The 22,109-nt window shown below is 37.4% G+C and overlaps 1 protein-coding gene across 6 annotated transcripts in view; it reads right to left on the reverse strand.

Moving 5' to 3' along the window:
* LOC127455368 (protein numb homolog) overlaps positions 1 to 22,109 on the reverse strand; it is a 114,397-nt gene that overhangs the window by 15,828 nt on the left and 76,460 nt on the right. For 4 of the 6 annotated variants that reach the window (XM_051723215.1, XM_051723212.1, XM_051723211.1 and 1 more), the window contains 4 exons: positions 19,343 to 19,417; positions 1,741 to 1,773; positions 1,284 to 1,358; positions 239 to 379 (listed from right to left, as the gene is read on the reverse strand). In XM_051723215.1, the coding sequence (XP_051579175.1) occupies positions 239 to 379; positions 1,284 to 1,358; positions 1,741 to 1,773; positions 19,343 to 19,417 (324 nt within the window). The remainder of the gene's footprint in view (positions 1 to 238; positions 380 to 1,283; positions 1,359 to 1,740; positions 1,774 to 19,342; positions 19,418 to 22,109) is intronic. The other 2 variants (XM_051723216.1, XM_051723214.1) reach the window with 1 other exon arrangement.

Raw genomic sequence — 22,109 nt, forward strand, 5'->3', positions numbered from 1 at the left:
TTAAACTGCACCGTGCAGCACGGCTAGTAAAAAAGTTAGCCAGTCGAAAGGCAGCAGAGATTTGCATCAAGAACTCTGAAAACACCATGAACAAGTTCAGAGACAGGATGCAGATAACAGCAGCCGGTCAAGGGTCACACAAAGGATAGAGCTACCTTAGATTAGAGGGCAGTTAATTTCAGTAAATCCCGCTGACTAGATCATGGCTGGAGTTGCTATGACCTAAGAGAGTTCTCACCGAGTCTTTGATGGCCATGAAGCAGTGGCAGATCCAGCGGCGCGTGGTACCGTCCCTGCAGATGTAGGAGAATGCATGCTCAAAGTTCCGATCCGGAGCACAGAACGACACTTTTTCTATTGTCTGGTCCAGAATCAGATCCTGAAAACAAAGCCGACAAAAGGCATGTAAGTACAGCTGTCATTTTGTATTTCACAAAAAAGTGTTGGTCATGATGTATTGTCATATACTTTATATATTGTCAATATCCAGCAGGCTTTCATGAGCAATAACAAGCTCTCACCAGCAGGTGGCAGAAAAAGTTGAATCTTAATGCATGACCTGCTCACCTGCTCCTAACAGAACATTTTGTCAACTTATACTGGACCAAACTTGGAGTAAAAGTGAGCAAAAGAGCAGTTCTTATCCATTTTTACCATTTTGTTGTTTTACTTCAAAGTACAAATGGGATCAGGATGTAATTCTTAGACTGTCAGCAGTAGGCATGTAACGATACACAAATTTAACGATGTGATACGATACGATGCAGAAGCCTCACGATACGATATTACTCTTAATAAAAAAAATAAAAAAAAACAAGTTAGACACAGCTTGGTTTTAGCACAGGTTTCACCAAGATTCGACGTTCTGAAGAATTTCAGGCTGTAAAGAGGACTTGATGTGACTGTTACTCATGATTCCAGATTGTTCTTGACTCAGCAAAGTTTCAGTGCTTGATTAACGGTAAGCCAATGTTTTTTCCCTTCTGCTCTGGTGTTTAGAGGGGCCGCCATGCTGCGTTAAAAGTGTATGCTTACTTATACTATACTGTTAATACTGTTGTCTACGATGCTTTAATAAAATACAACCTATTGCAACAAATTTACAAATTCACACAGTCTCGGGGACGGCCCAGGTCCATGCACACCTCTAGTAAATAATGACAAAATTTCACTTTTGGGTAAACTGTCCCATTAAGAACTTTATTCTATTTAGGCCCATGAATATTGCTTGGGAACAATGAGAGGAATGCATCTGAAACTGACAGTTTTGAGTCTTTTAGTACCTTTGTCTTGTCATCTACGACCCGCAGGCCATCAGCAGACACCCAGAGCACCGCCCGCACAGCTTTCTTCCCAGCCTGTGTGAAGAGACAACTTTCAAAGAGTGACATATGGAGACAAAGAGAGAGAGAAAAGAGTTGTTTGTCCCACAAGTTCCCCTGTTGAGTCCCTTTACCCTCATGGACATGGAAAGAGAAGAAACATATAAGTAGAAGTAAACTCACATGCAGAGGCACACATCCTGATTGAGGCAGCTTGTGTGTTCACACTTAGATATGTGAAAAAATTTGTTCTCACACACACTCACACAAAAAGAGTTTTGCCCCATTTGCACGCAATCTTCTATCGTTCCAGGCGTGTTTAAGGAGCACACTACTATGAGGAGGAAAAAGTACACACACACACACACACACACACACAAACACACTCACACACATAAATCCACATGGCAGAACTTACTTTTGCAAAGAAGCCCTTGAAGAACTTTCTGTCCTGGAATGGAGGATTCATAAAGGGTTTTGGGGTGGGAGGAAAGGCAGGAGAGGGTTACAGATGAACTGACACTCAATAGCACTGTTCCAAAACCTAGTGTTGTCTACTGCCTACATAGGCAGCTACCTTAAAAAGTGGCAATGAAACCTCACAAGTGAATAGGCAGCAACTCTGCGGATCACGCAAAAAGCGCACGAGAGTGATGCGCAAAAGAGACTCGACTGACATCTCATTCCAACAGTTCAACATTAGCATGTTGCTAAGCTAAGGATGCGATACTCTAACTCATAAACATACTTATGGCACGGCTCTCTGGAATACTCAATTCTGATTGTTGTTCTGATCTGTTTTGAATAATGACCGCACATATAGGCTCAAACCTAAATTTGTAGGGCACTATGAAATCTGTTTAATTTGTTCCTAAAATCCTTTTTTTTTTTTTTTTTTCATGTTTCAGTTTTCATTTTTCTGGATTCCATTTTTTTGTTTTTATTAAATGTTATCATCAATAGGGTGTCTAAACAAATTAATTCATAAAACTGAAAAAAAAATGCACTGTTTCATGCACTGTTGTGTATGAAAATCTCAGGAGATCAGAGTTACAGAAATATTCAAACTAGCCCGTCTGGCACCAACAATCATGCCACGGTCCAAATCTCTGAGATCACATTTTTTCCCCATTCTGATAGTTGATGTGAACATTAACTGAAGCTCCTGACCCATATCTGCATGAGTTTATGCACTGCTCTGCTGCCACACGTTTGGCTGATTAGATAATCGCATGGATGATTGTTGGTGCCAGATGGGCTGGTTTGAGTATTTCTGTAACTGCTGATCTCCTGGGATTTTCATACACAAGTCTCTAGAATTTACTCAGAATGGTACCAAAAAACAAAACACGTCCAGTGAGCGGCAGTTCTGTGAACAGAAACGCCTTGTTGATGAGAGAGGTCAACAGAGAATGACCAGACTGGTTCAAACTCACAAAGTCTACGGTAACTCAGATAACCACTCTGTACAATTGTGGTGAGAAGAATATCATGTCAGAATGCTATTCTGAGATGCGGGTTGGCGCTGTTTTGGCGGCATGAGGGGGAGCTACACAATATTAGGCAGGTGGTTTTAATGTTGTGGCTGATCGGTGTATATATATATACACCTGTGTTTACATACTGTATATACATTCACTGAGCACTTTATTAGGAACACTTTACTAATAATGGGTAGGGCCTCCCTTTGCTCTCTAAACAGCCTTAATTCTTTGTGGCATGGATTCCACAAGATGTTTTAAAACATTCCTTTGAGATTCTGGTCCATGTTGACATGATTGCATCACACAATTTCTGCAGATCTGTCAGCTGCACATTAATGCTGCAAATCTCCATTCTACCACATCCCAAAAGTGTTCTATTGGATTCAGATCCGGTGACTGGAAGGTTACTGAAGAACAGTGACCTTGTTGTCATGTTTATGAAACCAGTTTGAGACAACTTTTGCTTTGTGACATGGTGCATTATCATGCTGGAAGTAGCCATTAGAAGATGGGTCAATTGTGGCCATGAAATTATGCACATGGTCAGCAACAATACTCAAATAGAATGTGGCATTCAAGCGATGATTGATTGGTATTAACGGTCCCAAAATGTGCCAAGAAAACATTCAGCACACCATTACACCACCACCGCCACCATCCTGGACTGTTGACACAAGCAAGGTTGGGGTCATGGATTCATGCTGTCAAATTCTGACCCTACCATCTGTGTGCCTCAGCAGAAATCGAGATTTATCAGACCAGGCTATGTTTTTCCAGTGTTCAACTGTCCAATTTTGGTGAGCCTGTGCCAAATGCAGCCTCAGCTTTCTGTTCTTGGCTGACAGAAGTTGAATCCGACGTGATCTTCTCCTGTTGTAGCCCATCCGCCTCAAGGTTCAACATGTTGTGCATTCTATGATGCTATTCTGCTCACTACAATTCTACAGAGCGGTTATCTGAGTTACCGTAGCCTTTCTGTCAGCTCAAACCAGTCTGGCCATTCTCCGTTAATCTCTCATCAACAATATATATATATATAGTATGTGTGTGTGTGTGTGTGTGTATATATATATATATATATATATATATATATATATATATATATATATATATATATATATATATATATATACACACACTACCGGTCAAAAGTTTTGAAACACTTGACTGAAATGCTTCTCATGATCTTAAAAATCATTTGATCTGGAGGCGTATGCTTAAATGTTTGAAATTAGTTTTGTAGACAAAAATATAATTGTGCCACCATATTAATTTATTTCATTATAAAACTAAAATTTAGTTTTTGAAATTGATGACTTGGACCAAATAATAAAGAAAATCAGCCAATAAGTGCCCAGCATAGATGGGAACTCCTTCTATACGGTTTAAAAAGCATCCCAGGGTGATACCTCAAGAAGCTGGTTGAGAAAATGTCAAGAGTACATGTCTGCAAATTCTAGGCAAAGGGTGACAACTTTGAAGATGCTAAAATATAACACAGTTTTGTTTAGTCACAACATAATTCCCATAGTTCCATTTATGTTATTCCATAGTTTTGATGACTTTACTATTATTCTAAAATGTGAAGAAAAAAAAAAAAATTATAATAAAGAATAAGTGTTTCAAAACTTTTGACCAGTAGTGTGTGTGTGTGTGTGTGTGTGTGTATATATATATATATATATATATATATATATACACTGTTTATATACAGCTCTGGAAAAAATTAAGAGACCACTGCAAAATTATCAGTTTCTCTGGATTTACTATTTATAGGTATGTGTTTGAGTAAAATGAAAACTTTTGTTTTATTCTATAAAGTACTGACAACATTTCTCCCAAATAAAAATATTGTCATTTAGAGCATTTATTTGCAGAAAATGACAACTGGTCAAAATAACAAAAAAGATGCAGTGTTTTCAGACCTCGAATAATGCAAAGAAAACAAGTTCATAATCATTTAAAAAAAAAACAAAAAAACAATACTAATGTTTTAACTTAGGAAGAGTTCAGAAATCAATATTTGGTGGAATAACCCTGATTTTCAATCACAGCTTTCATGCATCTTGGCATGCTCTCTGCCAGTCTTTCACATTGCTGTTGGGTGACTTTATGCCACTCCTGATATGTGATGCAACTGTGATAGCATTCTCCGCGAAGAATGCGATGAAGCCTTAGAATCTGGCCAAAGCAGGGTATCCTAGGAGGCAGCATAATGTTGCTGTCTACCCTTTTGGAACAGCCTTGTGATGCCTTGAAATGCTGTCTAAGTAGGCAGCTCACTAAGTTTTGGAACAGCACAAATGTCCTGTGACTGTGAGTGTGTGTGAGTTTGTATTCTGGTTTGAGGAATTTCAATGGTTAAGAGTGACTGAGAGTTGTAATTTGGGGAGGTGGAAAAGATCACACTTCTAGCTCACCAATCAGACATCAGACTCAGCACGTGTGCAGTTTTTGCTTGTGTTGTGTGTTGATGTTATAGGTGATGTTATTCTAGTATTAATCCACTATGTGAGTTTAATTACTATAGTATTATTATGAATATCATTATGTTAGTGATGGTGGTAGCTTTGAGCAGTAGTTTATTAGGATTTGCTCTGATGATCTCATGTGGCTTCTGAAACAAATGTTCTAGATTCAATACAAATTAAGCTACAAGGACAGCATCTAAACATGCTGTCGATTAACACATAAAATAATTTATACATACTGAGGGATGTGTGAAAAGAAACAAAAACCATGTTTACAGTAATGAACTTAAAATGAAAGTCTATGGGGCAAGGCATTCCTGAAGAACAAACGTAGTTGTCAATTCCAGTGGGTGGAGTTTTCTCCAAGTAAAAAGTTATGTTCTTAAATAGCATTACTCCAATTAAAAGTTATGTCAAGTTCCTTTCTGGTATTCTTTCGCATATCATTTGAAAGGTTATACTTCTGAAGTGTGTTTTCAAGGTTTATCGCAATGCCTTGCCTTGCCCAATGGACTTCCATTGTAAGTGCATTACTGAAAAATTATTTCAGCTTGTTTTTACAAACTTTTTACAGAATGATAGACTAGAAATTCTTTCCTGTAGTAATCGACAGCATGTCACATATGCAGCCAATAGAGCTTGCATTGAACTCAGAGCTTTCCTTTAAAAGTGGAGGCATCAGAAGTGAGTCTCACACTGGCAGAAGAGAACTGATTCTGGCTTGGCCATTTGGTTTAGTCCCACTGTAATCTTTCCCATACTCCCAATCCAACAATGTACAGAGAAACAAGAAGTGCACCATTCACCAAGCCTAAGACTCACTTCCCTTGATCTACACCGAGCCTCAAGTCCCTTAACTGAGGTTCTGATTTCAGTTCATTTAATCGTGCCCACCAAAACTATTATATACTGACCCCACATCAGTTAAGGGCTTGGTGAGTTTCACAGAAAGAGACAGAAATGACATGTTTTGGAAAGATCAAAGTTAATGTTAAAACGTTACTGCTGTGTGTACACACATGTTAAAGTTCACGCATAGTAGGAAAGCAATGTTCATTGGGTTAGAAAAGAGGTTTAAGGGGTCAGAATGGGATTGAGATGCTCTTAATGGCTCATGTGAACGAACCTGCTTAGAAAAAAATCATAAAACATCATAATGCAAAACATCATATGCAAATGGGAGAAGACAGCTGGAGTTTACATGACAGTGGAGGTTCAATATTATTTCAAAACAACTGCCAATGACGCTAAAGATAATGAGCGACATAGAAAGAGCAGGCAGAAGCGATTAAGACAAACTGAAGGACTGTAAACAGATATAAAGGATCAGCAAGTAAATGAAAACAGGTGAGGAAAGAAATTAATCAGAAACACAGTGGGGCAAATTTACTAAACATTTGCACCACTTTTGCGCAAAGTATTTTAGCGACCCCTTATTTACTAGGCACCCGCAATTTAAAATGCTAAAAAGCGCTGCGTCTTGAGTATATAAATTAAGTTATGGTCAATCTTTTCCACGCAAACACACTTCCTTTCTATGTAAATAAGACTCAATATAGATTGCTATTTGACTGGTGCAACTAACATCGCACTATTACCGTCTGAGAAAAGCAGGCGGTAAACTGATTTTTATTTTAAAGAGATGTTTGCGTACATTTACTGTCAATCATGGCAGCAGTAATGCACGGTAAACATTTCAAACATGAATTTGGACACAGGAAAATAATAAGAGGACTTGTTTATGTTAAGGTCTTAGGATGCTCTTGGTGAATTTAAATTAGTTAAATAATAATGCTGGGGGTCATGCTAACACATTTTGGGTATATAGTACTTGGAATTAGAGTTAGACCGATGTATCGGTTTCACCGATTAATCGGTGCCGATATTAGCTTTTTGGAACTATCAGTTATCTGCAAAAATATATGCAGATGGTTGCAGATAGTTTTTTAAATATATTTTTTCCTTCGTGTTACTCTGTATATACACAAAATCCTTAATCTGACAGTATTGACCTGTTTCATGTGATGTCACTGTATGACCGCGCCACCATGTTTGTGACCAAAATTCCATATACCTTCATTGTGCTGAGCTGCGGGATGTGGCAAAAGCTGGCAAGATTTTTTTTCTATTTATAAATCTTGAAAAGGTGATCCTGCTGTTTAATTACCAGAGCCTGAATTTAAAATGTCTTTCAATAAAGTTCTATCTTAAGTGACACGGCTTCATTTCATCAAAGTCAAGCAGCAATGAGAGAGCACTTTGCTCATTTATTCAGAAATCTCAGTTATCTATACAAATGTCTACTATATTTATAACATAATCGAGTCGGATAGAATTAAACTGGAAATGCACATAGGAAGATGCTATTCATAACACCCAGACTATATAAAAGGCATGTCATAACTGTAACACATTGTAACAAAATAAAAAGCACTATAATGTGAATATATAGTACATAATGTCAGTCAATAAACAACACATCATAAGATCATGAAGCACAGACTTTATTCACATCACCAGACTACATGCCTTGGCTGCTTTCTGTGTATTCTTCATGAGTTTAAAGCAGCTCTAACATTCATACAGATGGGATCATTATAGAATTTTTGTAATACTGTGACCAAATCAGAGCAAAAACAACACAAAATGAGTACGTAAGTTTTGAATGAGAGATGTTATGGTTTTGTACAGGTAAGCATGTGCTCTCACAGGTCACACATCAGACTCGCCGGCATACAGAGATAAGTCGTGGATAAAATATATTTAAATGTCCACAAAAGTACAATTTGGCAAAATTTGTGCTGACCTCAGACCTGTATACACCTTTCCTGGGACTTTGTATGGATCAAAAGCATTTTTTGGGGGGACTGGGTAGCTCAGCAAGTAAAGACGCTGACTACCACACCTGGAGTCGCAAGTTTGAATCCAGGGCGTGCTGAGTGACTCCAGTCAGGCTTCCTAAGCAAACAATTGGCCCGGTTGCAAGGGTGGGTAGAGTCACGTTGGGTTAACCACCTTGTGGTTGCTATAATGTGTTTCTCGCTCTCGGTGGGGTGCGTGGTGAGTTGTGCGTGGATGCTGCGGGACAAGCATGAAGCCTCAACACGCGCTAGGTCTCCACGGTAACGTGCTCAACAAGCCACGTGAGAAGATGCGTGGATTAACTGTCTCAGACAAGGAGGCAACTGAGAATTGTCCTCCGCCAACCGGACTGAGGCGAGTCACTATGCCAACACGAGGACTTAAGAGCGCATTGAGAATTGGGCATTCCAAATTGGGGAGAAAATAACCCCCCCCCCCCCCCCCAAAAAAAATAAAAAAGCATTTTTTTAATGCTTTTCTTGAGATCATTTTATGGGTGTTTTTCCGCTGATAGTCACAAATATGGTGGCTGCGGGAAAAAAGGGATGTCAATAGGCTAGGCTATAAAAAGCTTCATTTGGTAAATACTTAAATTTAGGACATTGTAAGAGAACCAAGTCTCCATCTTTTCAAAATAAGAGTCCCGAAATAAGTATGCGTATTTCGGGCTTGTTCATAGTCATGCTCTAAATATTCTTTCTTTTTCTGGTTATTATTGTGATTTTGGTTTCACGATAAACTGCATCTGGGACTTTTTTCATTTTGGACTCTTGTAATCTCTATGTCTGTGCCCATCACAGTAAGGAAAGACTAAAAAACTTTTTTAACATTCTATAAATCAATTTGAAAAACTACTGATCGATTAATCGTTTATCTGCCTTTTCCACCAACTTAGTTATCGATATTGACAAAATCCACTATCAGTCGACCTCTACTTGGAATTCTTGTCACCAAACACACATACATGAGGAACTACAGTGTATTAGATCTTCAAATGCCAGCCCTTTAAATACAGTTTTAATTTTGGTTTTTACTGTAGGTCAATGCGCCACCTGGAGGATGTTAGGTGTAGCTAGCGCACTAACGCTAAACAACAGACACAAGCAGATGACATCAAAAACACGAGGCTCTGCAGAGACACAAGGACTTTCTGGACACTGAAGGCACGGTTCCAGCAGGAGGAAATCTAATTACAGTGGTCAAGAAGTAAGCTCTCGCATCTCGACAGACTCACACGCGGTATGGTACAGGGCCATGAAAGATGACAAAAACATTGAAAGATTTGTTGGAAGAGTTTTGTGGCCTTAGGTTCATGTCTTTTAGCTTTGATGTCATCTATATGCTAGTGCTCACCCAAACGTTCACAAAATTAGCAGATACATGCATTTCATAGGGCTGTGTATTGATACAGATTTCCAGATTAGATTCCGATTTACAAGCTCTCAATTCAATTCGTTTCCGATTTATATTTCAGTTATAATGTCCCTTTTGCTAACATATAAAAGAAATTCTCTTCCAGCTAATGCTGTCAATTATACAGGGGACCTTCTAACTAGATACATTATTAATTTGACTAATTATAGTTTATTAGTTTTCATCATTTTGGTCACATTTTGGCTTTTTAAAAATGAACAAATTTGTGTATTCAAACAATAAATAAGATTAATATATACATTTGTATATATATTTTTTGTTATATGTTTATTGTTTAATTTATTGTTTAATTGCATAATTTGTATTATTGCATAATTTGTACTATTTACAGGTATTTACACTGATTTGTTGAATACATGCTAAAACTGATACTGTCTTCTTAACAAAACCGGCATTCTTGTAAAGAGCATCTGTAAATGAGCACTGAATGGATTTATCTAATCTGTGCCATGCATTAGAATTAAATGTTTATTTTTTGTTGTTTCTGATCGACAACTGACTGTAGAGAACAGAAAGGGTTTTAAAAGAGACATTATTCAATGACAAAAGAGTCACGTGGATCATGGAAGAAGAGTCTTTGGACACGCATTACGCAGAAAAACATTTACTCTTAATACACAGTGAAAGGACCTCGCTACTGAATACTCCACCACTGTACTACACAATTATTGGTGAGTGAAATGTAAACATTTACCAGCCAGTTGCCAAATATATATATATATATATATATATATATATATATATATATATATATATATATATATATATATATATATATATATATATATTTACACACACACACATACAGATCAGCCACTGAGATGTGGGTTGGCACTGTTTTGGCAGCATGAGGGGGACCTACACAATATTAGGCAGGTGGTTTTAATGTTGTGGCTGATCAGTGTATATGTATATATATATATATATATATATATATATATATATATATATACATACACACACACACACACACATACATACATACATACACATACATACATACACACACACACACACACACACACACGTAAACAGTTGCAATCAAAATTATTCAACCCCCCTGACCAGCAATATGTTCTGGTGATGTGAATTAAAACACATCAACTAAAACCTCAGTAAACAGTCAAAGTTTTGAATACAAATTTGAGTGATTTTGAGAACAAAGAGTTCAGTTTACCCAAATTTTAAAATAAAAAATAATATTCTCTCCACAAATGTCATGTCAAAAATATTCAACCCCCAAAGTCAATCATTTGTGGAGCATCCTTTATCCTTAATAACAGCAAATAAATGTTTCAGGTAAGTGTTCTCAGGCTTCAGAAACCTCTATTGGAATCTTTACACATTTCTCATGAGCAAAAGCTTCCAGCTCATTGACATTCTTTGGTTTCTATGCTGCCACTGCTTCCTTGAAATCCCAACAAAGATTTGCGATGGATTTTAATGATGGACTGAAAGGGCCATTCAAGGACATTCCATGACCTATCCCTGAACCAGATTTTGGACAACTTGGATGTATCCTTGGTGTTATTGTCTTGCTGGAAATTCCAGTGATCAACGAGCTTCAACTTACACACTGAAGGCATCACATTTTTGCCAGAATGGCCTGATAGTCAGGATAGCCGTTTCCTGCAGCCGCAAAACACCCCATAACAGGACTGACCCACCTCCATGCTTGAATGTGGGGATGGTGTCGTTCTTGTCATCACATTGTCATCTTACTCCAGACATACTGCTGACCCATGGGTCTAAAACTTATTTTGCCCAATTCCCACTACTTAGTAGGTCCTCGTGGTGGCACGGTTACTCACCTCAATCCGGGTGGGGGGAGGACAAGTCTCAGTTGCCTTAGTTTCTGAGACTGTCAATCCGTACATCTTACCACGTGGCTCGTTGTGCATGACACCACGGAGGCTCCGCATGTGGAGGCTCATGCTACTCTAATTGCGACCACGAGGAGGTTACCCCATGTGACTCCACCCTCCCTAGCAACCAGGCCAATTTGGTTGCTTAGGAGACCTGGCTGGAGTCACTCAGCACACCCTGGAAATGAACTCGCGACTCCAGGGGTGGTAGTCAGCGTCAATACTCGCTGAGCTACCCAGGCCCATCTAGATGTAATGTTTACAAATTCTGGGTTATCAGAAAAGTTTACCTTTGTAAATCCTTACGGTCTTGGGGGGGTTGAATAATTCTGATTGCAACTGTATGTGTGTGTGTATATACATACACACACACACACACACACACACGCAGTATATATTGGTTGCAAATGCAATCGATTTTCTCTCATTGTAGTGGAGGGTTGCATATAGAGTAAAAGATCCATCTTTGGATTTAAGAAACAATATCAATATCGTTTAAATGAAGATCGCGATGCATCAGGAAATCTATATTTTTTACCCACCCCTATAATTTCAAATTTACATTCTTTCTCTTTTGGGAAAATGGATCAAAATATTGATGACTCATATTGCACTCACTCAGTTTAGCCAATAAAGTGCTCTCTAGAATGAAAATGTCACTCCCACACATGCCATCTGTAACCGACAAGCAAAAAGCAAATTATGTTCATTGTTGAGACATAACTAAAACCTATTGACTATATAAAAAAAAATACAAATAATAAAAAAAAAAAAAGAAGGAACCATTCCATTTGTCCCCCTCCAACTTCATGGTTCAATAGGAACTTCAGGTTATTACAATTATTATTATTATTATTATGGAGTGTAATGGAGCTCCGCTGTCTTCACTCTCATTGGTAGTCGCTCGTGAATATCATGTCATTTGCATTAAGTTGAAATTTTCTCAACTCTGTCTTGTTGCTCTCCACGGCGATCTCTGTCGCCAGAGGCCGCGGCAACTCGTGTCACCGTAAGTCGCTGTGCTCTAATTGAAAATGAATGGGATTGTGTCGCTTTCTCGTGCGATGTCACTGCCGGTGTGAACGGGGCTTTAGATAGTGAGCCCCCCTCTGACAAAATTTAAGAGAGACTGGGCACCCCCAGTACCGATACAGATTTTAACAATCAAACTATAGGCTGATACAAATTTTTTTGCCACTTACCTTATTTTGTCATCAAAATTTAATTTGGAGTTATGCTTTAAAAATGTACAAAGAGGTACAAAAGCTTTTTTTTTTACTGTTCTAATAATAAATCATTCCATTGAACATAGATTTGATCTTTTAAACGCATGACAGGCCCACATTTTTGCGATTTCAATCTTAATTCAAATCGATCATGCAGCATTAATGTGTATCAGACCGATGTCTCAAAAGTCAAAATCTTCTACATATTGTGGCTTTTATTATTTCTGGATTGTGCTGAGTTTTACAATGTGTGTTACTAATCAATTAGAAATAAATCATCAGTTTTTCATTTCGGTGTTTTTATTCTTATAACCGATATGCTGATGGATTTAATTTGGTCAATAATTGGCCGTTGGTTGGCTGGTTGTAATAATTGGTTGTTTTTTGCCGGTGTGCTTAGGGTCATTGTTGTACTGAAAGGTGAACCACATGCCCATCTTCAGATATTGAGCAGAGAGAGCACAGATTTTCCTCAATAATTTGGGAGTGCATGGCAGCATCCATTTTCCCTTCAATTCTGACCAATTGCCCAGTCCCCACTGGAGAGAAACTCCACCAAAACATTATGTCCACCACCACCATGTTTCACAGTAGGTATGGTATGTTCTGGGTGGTGTGCTGTGGGTGATTTTCTCCAAATATAGCGCTTGGAGTTCAGTCCAAAAAGTTCAATTTTTGTCTCATCTGACCATTAAACCTTTTTACCACATGGCACTAGAATCCTCCATGGTCAGATATGACAAAAATTGAACTTTTTGGACTGAACTCCAAGCGCTATATTTGTAGAAAATCACCCACATCACCCAGAACGTACAATACCTACTATGGTATGTTCCGAATACGAATTCTGTTTGGTGGTGCAGAAATAACACACTTTATCTTTTACCTTTGTAAACTTTGTACATAGGATTTTGAAATACTTTTTGCTTCTCTTTATTTCCTCAGAAAGATATGCAGAGCGGCGGGTGCTTCACACAAACAACACAAGGTTTCACAGATTTTCCTTTAAGGTGTTCAGAAATAACAGTATCCTGCTCTTTCCTTTTTTACCTCACTGTGACTGGAAAAGCCAAGTTTCTAAACACAGAAAATGTGTCATTATTTGTATGTATTGTATTCAATTAATGTCAGAAAGTTGTGAAAGTTCAGTGTTTTTGCAGATTAGTTCCAATAAAACACTTGTTTTTCACTTTTGAGTTTGAGTTCTATGTTTTAAAAGTACATTTAAAAAATTGTTTTTTTTTTAAAGATGAAGTACATTTGATCTTTTGTGATATAACCCCTTTAAAAACACATGTCAGGTCTTTGGAAACATGTCACAAGTGATTTTTTGTACTTATACTCTCCATTGAAAGCAGGAATTTCAAAGAGTATACAGTATCAACATTCCCAGACAAGTGGGAGTTTATGCACAGACATCTGTGAACTACAAGCTTTCGTTTCTTTCGACTGCCTTGAGAAATGAGTGAGATCTTGTCTTTGACTTTGTGGTCGATTTACAGCTTACTAGGAAACACTGAAACTTGAATTCAGAATAAGAAAAAATGCTTATAAAAGAGAGAAGGAAAAAGACTGGGCCTACAGCCACATCCTCAATTAAACTGCACCAGAGAAAGAATGGCCGTCTAAAAGCAGCCTGATGTGCTAATATGATTTAAAAAACAGCCTTAGCAAACAGGATCTGCCCCGATCAGCTCATCGTCATGGAAGCTTCTAGAACAGAGGGGCTAAAAGACAACAATTCAAGGATTTTATAAAACTCAAGCTGTCAGGTGCCATCACAACTGTATTTCCCCTTGTTTAACCTGGGCGGTAATAAGCGCGAGAAACCTCGTCAATGTTGAAAAAAGACAGCACAGTGGATTTCCCTTTCCCTGAAGAATGGAACGGCTTTCTCTGGACCCTGGTGATACAGGAAACTCACGCCTGTCCCACTCCAAGGGGAACTTGTGCGATTGATAAGGTGTTGATCTTTAGCTCATGTCAAACAGCTCAGCTGACACTTCAGAGGAGGATTTGGGTGAGCAATACAGTATCCAACAGCTCCGAGGTGCTTTAAAGAATAGTTCATAAAAAATACTTTTAATTCTGTCATCATTTACCGAGCCGATCCAAACCCAATGACTTTCTTTGTTCTGTTGAAGACAAGGTGAATTTCTAAAAAAATATGTCCATGAAATGAAAGTTAATGGGGACTAGGGCTGTCAAGCTAAAAATGCACCAAAAAAAGCACCATAAAGTACACTGGAGGCCAAATGTCTGTACAGATTTTGCTCTCATGGAAAGAAATTGGTACTTTTATTCACCAAAGTGGCATTCAACTGATCACAATGTATAGTCAGGACATTAATAACGTGAAAAATTACTATTACAATTTGAAAAAAAAAAATCAGAACTTCTTAAACTACTTCAAAGAGTTCTCATCAAAAAATCCTCCACGTGCAGCAATGACAGCTTTGCAAATCCTTGACATTCTAGCTGTCAGTTTGTCCAGATACTCAGGTGACATTTCACCCCACACTTCCTGTAGCACTTGTCATAGATGTGGCTGTCTTGTCGGACACTTCTCACGCACCTTACAGTCTAGCTGATCCCACAAAAGCTCAATGGGGTTAAGATCCATAACACTCTTTTCCAATTATCTGTTGTCTAATGTCTGTGTTTCTTTGCCCACTCTAACCTTTTCTTTTTGTTTTTCTGTTGCAAAAGTGGCTTTTTCTTTGCAATTCTTCCCATAAGGCCTGCACCCCTGAGTCTTCTCTTTACTGTTGTACATGAAACTGGTGTTGAGCGGGTAGAATTCAATGAAGCTGTCAGCTGAGGACATGTGAGACGTCTATTTCTCAAACTAGAGACTCTGATGTACTTATCCTCTTGTTTAGTTGTACATCTGGTCTTCCACATCTCTTTCTGTCCTTGTTAGAGACAGTTGTCCTTTGTCTTTGAAGACTGTAGTGTACACCTTTGAATGAAATCTTCAGTTTTTTGGCAATTTCAAGCATTGTATAGCCTTCATTCCTCAAAACAATGATTGACTGACGAGTTTCTAGAGAAAGCGGTTTCTTTTTTGCCATTTTTGACCTAATTTTGACATTTAGACATGCCAAGCTATTGCATACTGTGGCAACTCAAAAATAAACACAAAGCTTCATTTAAGGAACCGAATAGCTTTCAACTGTGTTTGATATAATGGCAAGTGATTTTCTAGTACCAAATGAACAATTTATCATGATTACTCAAGGATAAGGTGTTGGAGTGATGGCTGCTGGAAATGGGGTCTGTCTAGATTTGATAAAAAAATGACTTTTTCAAATAGTGATGGTGCTGTTTTTTACATCAGTAATGTGCTGACTATACTTTGTGATCAGGTGAATGCCACTTTGGAATATTAAAGTACCAATTTCCATCCAAAACTTCCAAACTTTTGGCCACCAGTGTAGGTTACAACAGGGCTAAAACTGCCTCAGGGGTAAAAGGCACTTTTAATTTTGTTTTCTCCCAAAACAGCAAAAAAAAAAAAAAAAAAAAAACTATCACAGCACTTTAATATAATACCTGATTGTCACTATTTGCATGGCAATGTTTTTTTTTTTTTTTTTTTTTAAATGTTGCAAATTTATGTAGCTAATGAGAATCCATTAAATTAATTTTTAGACAAAATACTTATTTATCATTATCAGTTTTGTTCAAGGTGATTAAATCAAAAGTTTTTCTATAACTGTCCAATAAGTGAAAGGATAGTATTTGGTGCGCTCTCTAGCGGTCTGGACGGTATTCTCCATTATCTATTATACCACTATAATAACAGAATTTAAAAGGGGGGTTGGTTTCTTTGGTTAAAACTTTTTATTTTTCCATGATGTGTTTGACATTTCCATGGAACTGCCCAACATATGCTTAATATGAATTTGTAATGTTCTATTTTCTGTTGCTATTAGGGCTGTAACTAATGATTATTTTCATAATCGATTAATCTTCGATTACTTCTTCGATTAATCGATTGAAAGCTCAATTTTATTTCCTGTGTTTTCTTAATTCAATTTGATTAAAATGTTTAAGATATAATTGTTACAAAATAAATTGCATGTAGTTTTAAAAAATATATATATAATTATTAAAAGTCTTCATAGAAGACTTCAGGTGCTAAATACAAAGGCTATAATATGTGACATTTTATATTTTATCTTATAATTTGTCACATTTATCTTTTAAAAAATGTACGAAATAATTCCACATTCTAATCTAATTCACCAAACCCCTGCATAGATGCTGTATGAGTCTATTTGTTAAATTCTTCAATATTAAAGTATTGTAGTAATACAGTATTTACTGATTTATTGTTGTTTATATGCATAGTTTGTAATATTTACTAGGGATGGGACAATATATTGAATTTCGATATATCGCAAACCAAAAAAATGACGATCCATATCGTGGCATAACTCGATATTTCCAAATTTGCAACATTGTTTTCTGTCCATGTCATCATAAATGAAATGACCAGTCAAACATCATAATCTCTCTCACGCTTGATTTTCACCACTACTGCACTTTTTTTCTACACTGTTTCCAGGATTCACACAAGGTCCTTAAAGCAGTGTTTCCCAACCTTTTTTATGCCACAGCACACCTCTATCCCACTGTCCCACATAACCATCATTGATAGTTTTCCTTTTCAAGAACTTATCCATGTTTTCTGTCCATTTTAGTTACGTGCATACTTGTAATGTTTGAAATTCGGCTATGCAAAAAACACAAGTCATGTAGGTATGCTGTATAATGAGAACACAGGTGGCAAGAGTGCTAATTGGGTAATGAATAAAACAAGAAATTTTCATCTTTTCTTATTTGTAGATTTGTTCTTGCAAATTAATTCAAATAATTTTGTATTTTTTATTTATTTACATGGCTTCAGACTAACATTTAAGAGCGGTAGCACCGGTGCTAAATTCTACAGATGGTCGCACCAGTCCAACTGAAAGAAAATTAGTTTTCTTTCACGGTTTCTTTTTATCAGGACCTTGCTGATTAAAATAGTCATCTGAAGTCAAACAAAGCCTTTTTCTACAATCAGAGGGCATTAGAAAAGATATTACACAGAAGGAAAGTTCCATTGTATCCATAGTTTTGACTGTGGTATTGGTAACCAAAGGTAAAAGTGAACCCATGATTAGCAGTAACCATAAAACAAATTATGGCATTTGTGTAAGCACATTTCAGCTCTGTATGTCCATACAATGAAAGTGAATGGGTGCCATGACGCTGCTGGCTGTTTGACAGTCCAAAAGTCTTATTTAGGAAGCATAAAAGTAATCCACACGACTCCAGTTGATCAATGAATGTCTTCTGAAGCAAATGGATAGGCTTGTGTAAGAAACAAACTGATAATTAAAATGTTTTTAACTTTAAATCGTTACTTCTGGCCAGTGCTGTATTGCTGTTTGAAATGACCTAACTCTTGCATGATGTTCGTTCTTCTCTTGTAAACAAAGTGCGCGCTTCCGACTTCTCGCGTGAATGCGCCATCACGCTTACGTCATGCGACAGCTCCACGAAGGGTCGACTGCTTGCAGGAAGTGTTTTTAAAAAGTTAATAAAGTTTTATTTATCAATGTATTTTTTACACAAACCTATCAGTTTGCTTCAGAAGACATTAATTGATTAACTGGAGTCATGTGGATTACTTTTATGCTGCCTAAATATGCCTTTTGGACTGTCAAACAGCCAGCAGAGTGATGGCACCCATTCGCTTTCATTGTATGGACATACAGAGCTGAAATGAGTGTATAAAAATCTTATTTCAGTTCCATCTGGGATGGCTTAAAGGTAAGTAAATCATGAGAGAATTATCATTTTTGGGTGAACTATGCTCCAAAAAGCATCTTACTGTTGCAAAAGAATTGGCGCAAGCTGATAAATTTTGCCCTACAACTATTGTCCATATATCTACACTATATCACTATAACCCCTCGAGGTTAAGCCCTATCGCCAACTTAAAAAATAATAATAATAATAATAATAATTTTAATCAAACCAACCTTCCATTACAACTTCTTTTGACACAAATTGTGTTGCTTGATCAATAAAAATAAATTTATTTTTTCAACTCTCGAAAAAGCAAAATGTTCTTAAGCTGCGCCTTTAGCGACGTTACACCCTACCATAATAGTAGCCCATACAACTTGTGCACTGTATTCTATATCTTCTGAAGTAATACCATAGCTTTGCGTGAAATACAGACTAAAACTGAAGTAGTTATTCACTTAAATTTCAATTAAAATCATTGACACTGTTGTGAAACCTGGCACGACACGTCTAAAGCATTTGATATTTGAGAGCTGCAGCGGAAGGGAAGATTACGAGTATTTATGGTGCTGTGTGGAACTGTCTGAGTTTAATTTTGGATTTTTGGGGGCCGAACTATTGCTTTAAGTGACGCATGAGAAAATGAGTAAGACCAACGGAAGAGGAAGAGAACAGCAGGAGAAGACAAATACACTTTAAATAGATCACTTGGTGTCCACTGCACACTACGGCAGTGTGGGAAAAAGAGATGTGACTTGAGCGGAAGGAAGAGACTGTGCAGGAATGGAAGGAAGTGATCGTCAAGGTGAACATCAAAATGAAGGAAGTCTTGGGTGACTGGCAGAAGATGTCTGTGTGTGTTTGGACACTTACCGTCTTCAGTCTCTTGACGGCTTCTTCACAGATGTGCATGCCGCGAGACTCGTCCACCTCCACGTGTCCCAGATACTGCACAGAGACACACAGACAGACAGTAGTTTAGATGTGACATTGTGTCAGGTTGGTGTGACTCATTATTTCCTATTCCAACAGGAAGAGGTCTTACAGTCCCTACTATTCCTGTTGGAACTACTGGACCAGTGGTTGCTGACACTCAATGTGCGGAAACAGCGGCACCCTGCCCACAACATGCCTCTCTAACAGAGGACTTCACTGCATCTTGCCCGCAAGCCTCCTGGGAGGTTGAGGTCAGGCCGAGAGGCGGGCAGCTATTGTGCTTGTAGTACTGAGAGGAAGTCCTTCCCCTAATGAAACAAACTAAGATCCAGAACTGAATAAAAGTACCAATTTCTTTCCATAAGAGCAAAATCTGTACATTAGTCCAAACTTTTGGCTGCCAGTGTATGTGTTTTCTTTAAAAAAACTCTATATGAATTAATTATGAATGCATGTAGCCTAAAGTATGTAGCCTCTATTGTGACCCTTCTCTTTAGTCACTTGCTTTCCAACAAGATGTGACACAATAGACCAATCCTTTAGCAACGTCACCGTTTACGTCAAACACGGAAGTGGTGGCAAAAACCGTACGAAAAAGTAAACTTTTATCGGTTTACGTTGTTGAAAAAATATTTCAAGGGCTCTCGTTGACTGTTGTGGCTTCAAGCCATCAACAGAGCTGACTGGACTGAGGAGATCATTTCAACTCACAATTTTTCAGCAAAAATTTATAGCGAACATGATTAAATGTTTGTTATTAACTTATATCATTATAGTAATTGTATAGCTAAGAATATGTTTGTATTTATGATTGTCATACTTCGTTTAATCCTCTAATCGGTCAAATCTAACACAACAGTCAATGGGCTTTCTGCCACCACTTACTGCGCACGCGCTGACATTTTTGTAAACAAGAGGATTGGTCCATGTTTGATTTTTAATGGGAATGGAAATGAAGCTGTGAGGGATAGACTGTATGGTATAAAGCTGTAAAAAGCTCCTAGATCCCATCTGATTTTCCACAACTCATGTTGTCTGGAGTTATTTGTCTACTGAGTGTTCTTGAAAAGATATTATTTTTCAAAAACACTTTAAACTGCAGTGCAGCTCATTGAAGAGACTGTATGTCTATCCCGCACAGCCTCGTTGTCATTCCCATTAAAAATAAAATATGGCGCTGCTGTGAAAATCTAGCATGTGCTGAAATAACATTTCTATATTTTTTCTTGGCAGATACCTTTAACAAATACTTTAACATGTAGTTAAAGGGCAGTTCATTGAAAAATACAATTTCTGTCATCACTGGTCACCCTTGAGTCTGTATGATTTTTTCTCTGCCGTGGAACAAAAAAGGAGATGTTAATCAAAACGTTTAGTCTCAGTCACCATTCACTGTCACTGCATCTTGAATGGTGACTGAAACTCCCTAATATCTCTTTTTGATATGCACTGAAATAGTCATGCAGGTTTGCAACAGCATGAAGGTAAGTAAGTGATGACAATTTTCATTTTTGTGTGAATTATCGCAAGTAAAACTCAAAACTCGTTTTAAATTGACAATATGTATTGAAAATGTTAACAAGATTAAATTATGAAAGAGAACTGTGCCGCATAATTAGTTATGATGTATAATGAACAGATTATATACAAAATATGAAATATAGATAATATATTTTCATATTATGTATATTATTAATATTATAATATTTATATTATTATTATTTTGTAGATTATTAAAAAAAAAATGTAATTGATTCAGATGGCAGAGAAAATCCCTGTATATGTCAGATCTAGAGAGATGGAGATGAGAGATGTAACAGGTGTAACTCTGCAGCTGAGTAGTTCTGTTAGCTTTACAATTCTTGTCAAAGGTGACGGGAAATAAGGAAGCGCCACGATTTGAAAGGCATTAAAAGACTGCTCCAACCTTGCGCGCTTGCAAATGGCAACGTTGACAGCTTTGTCGATTATAAACAGGAGCGATAGTGTTGGCGCATTGCTCGCTTGGAGAGATGCAGAATAACGGCATTTGCATTTCGGATTAACAGGTTTATGAAGGTTTATACATGTGCAACATCGTAAGTTCAGTAAAAATGTGCTTTCTTGCGCTTTCCTGCGAGCGCTCACACTAAACCTCAAGCGTCAGCTGCTAAATGCTGGCTGCACGACAGATAGATAGATAGATAGATAGAGAGAGAGAGAGATGATTTTGACTCATACAGATTCTGCTGTTTTAAGCATCTCTATTCACGCCCCAAAATTTAAGACTTCAGCAAATGAAATTTAAGACTTCTTGTAATTTATTTATGATATTTAAGACTTTTTATGACCTTACATTTTAAAAAGTAAATTTAAAACTTTGTACCCGCGGGTACCCTGTTTTATATCAGGAAATTCAGTATATGGCTGGATTATTAAAATCACAAGATCTATCTTTTACTCTATGCCAGGGGTGCTCATTACATCGATTGCAAGACAAGCACTGGTTGACATCATTAACAGGCTAAAAGAAAAAGAGATGAAAAAGATACACAGAGCGAAAGATACACTTAAAACACTACAATGCCAATCAATGCCTTTTTAACGCATCAATGATTGGAAGATTTTCCCAATGATTATTGATATATATCGGGATTTTTTTTCCAGATATAAATAAGGCTGCTCGTTTCACAATAGTCTTTGTCTCTTCAGACATATTTCTCAA

The sequence above is a fragment of the Myxocyprinus asiaticus genome, chromosome 17 (genome assembly GCF_019703515.2).
Source record: "Myxocyprinus asiaticus isolate MX2 ecotype Aquarium Trade chromosome 17, UBuf_Myxa_2, whole genome shotgun sequence".
Classification (NCBI taxonomy): Eukaryota; Metazoa; Chordata; class Actinopteri; order Cypriniformes; family Catostomidae; genus Myxocyprinus; species Myxocyprinus asiaticus.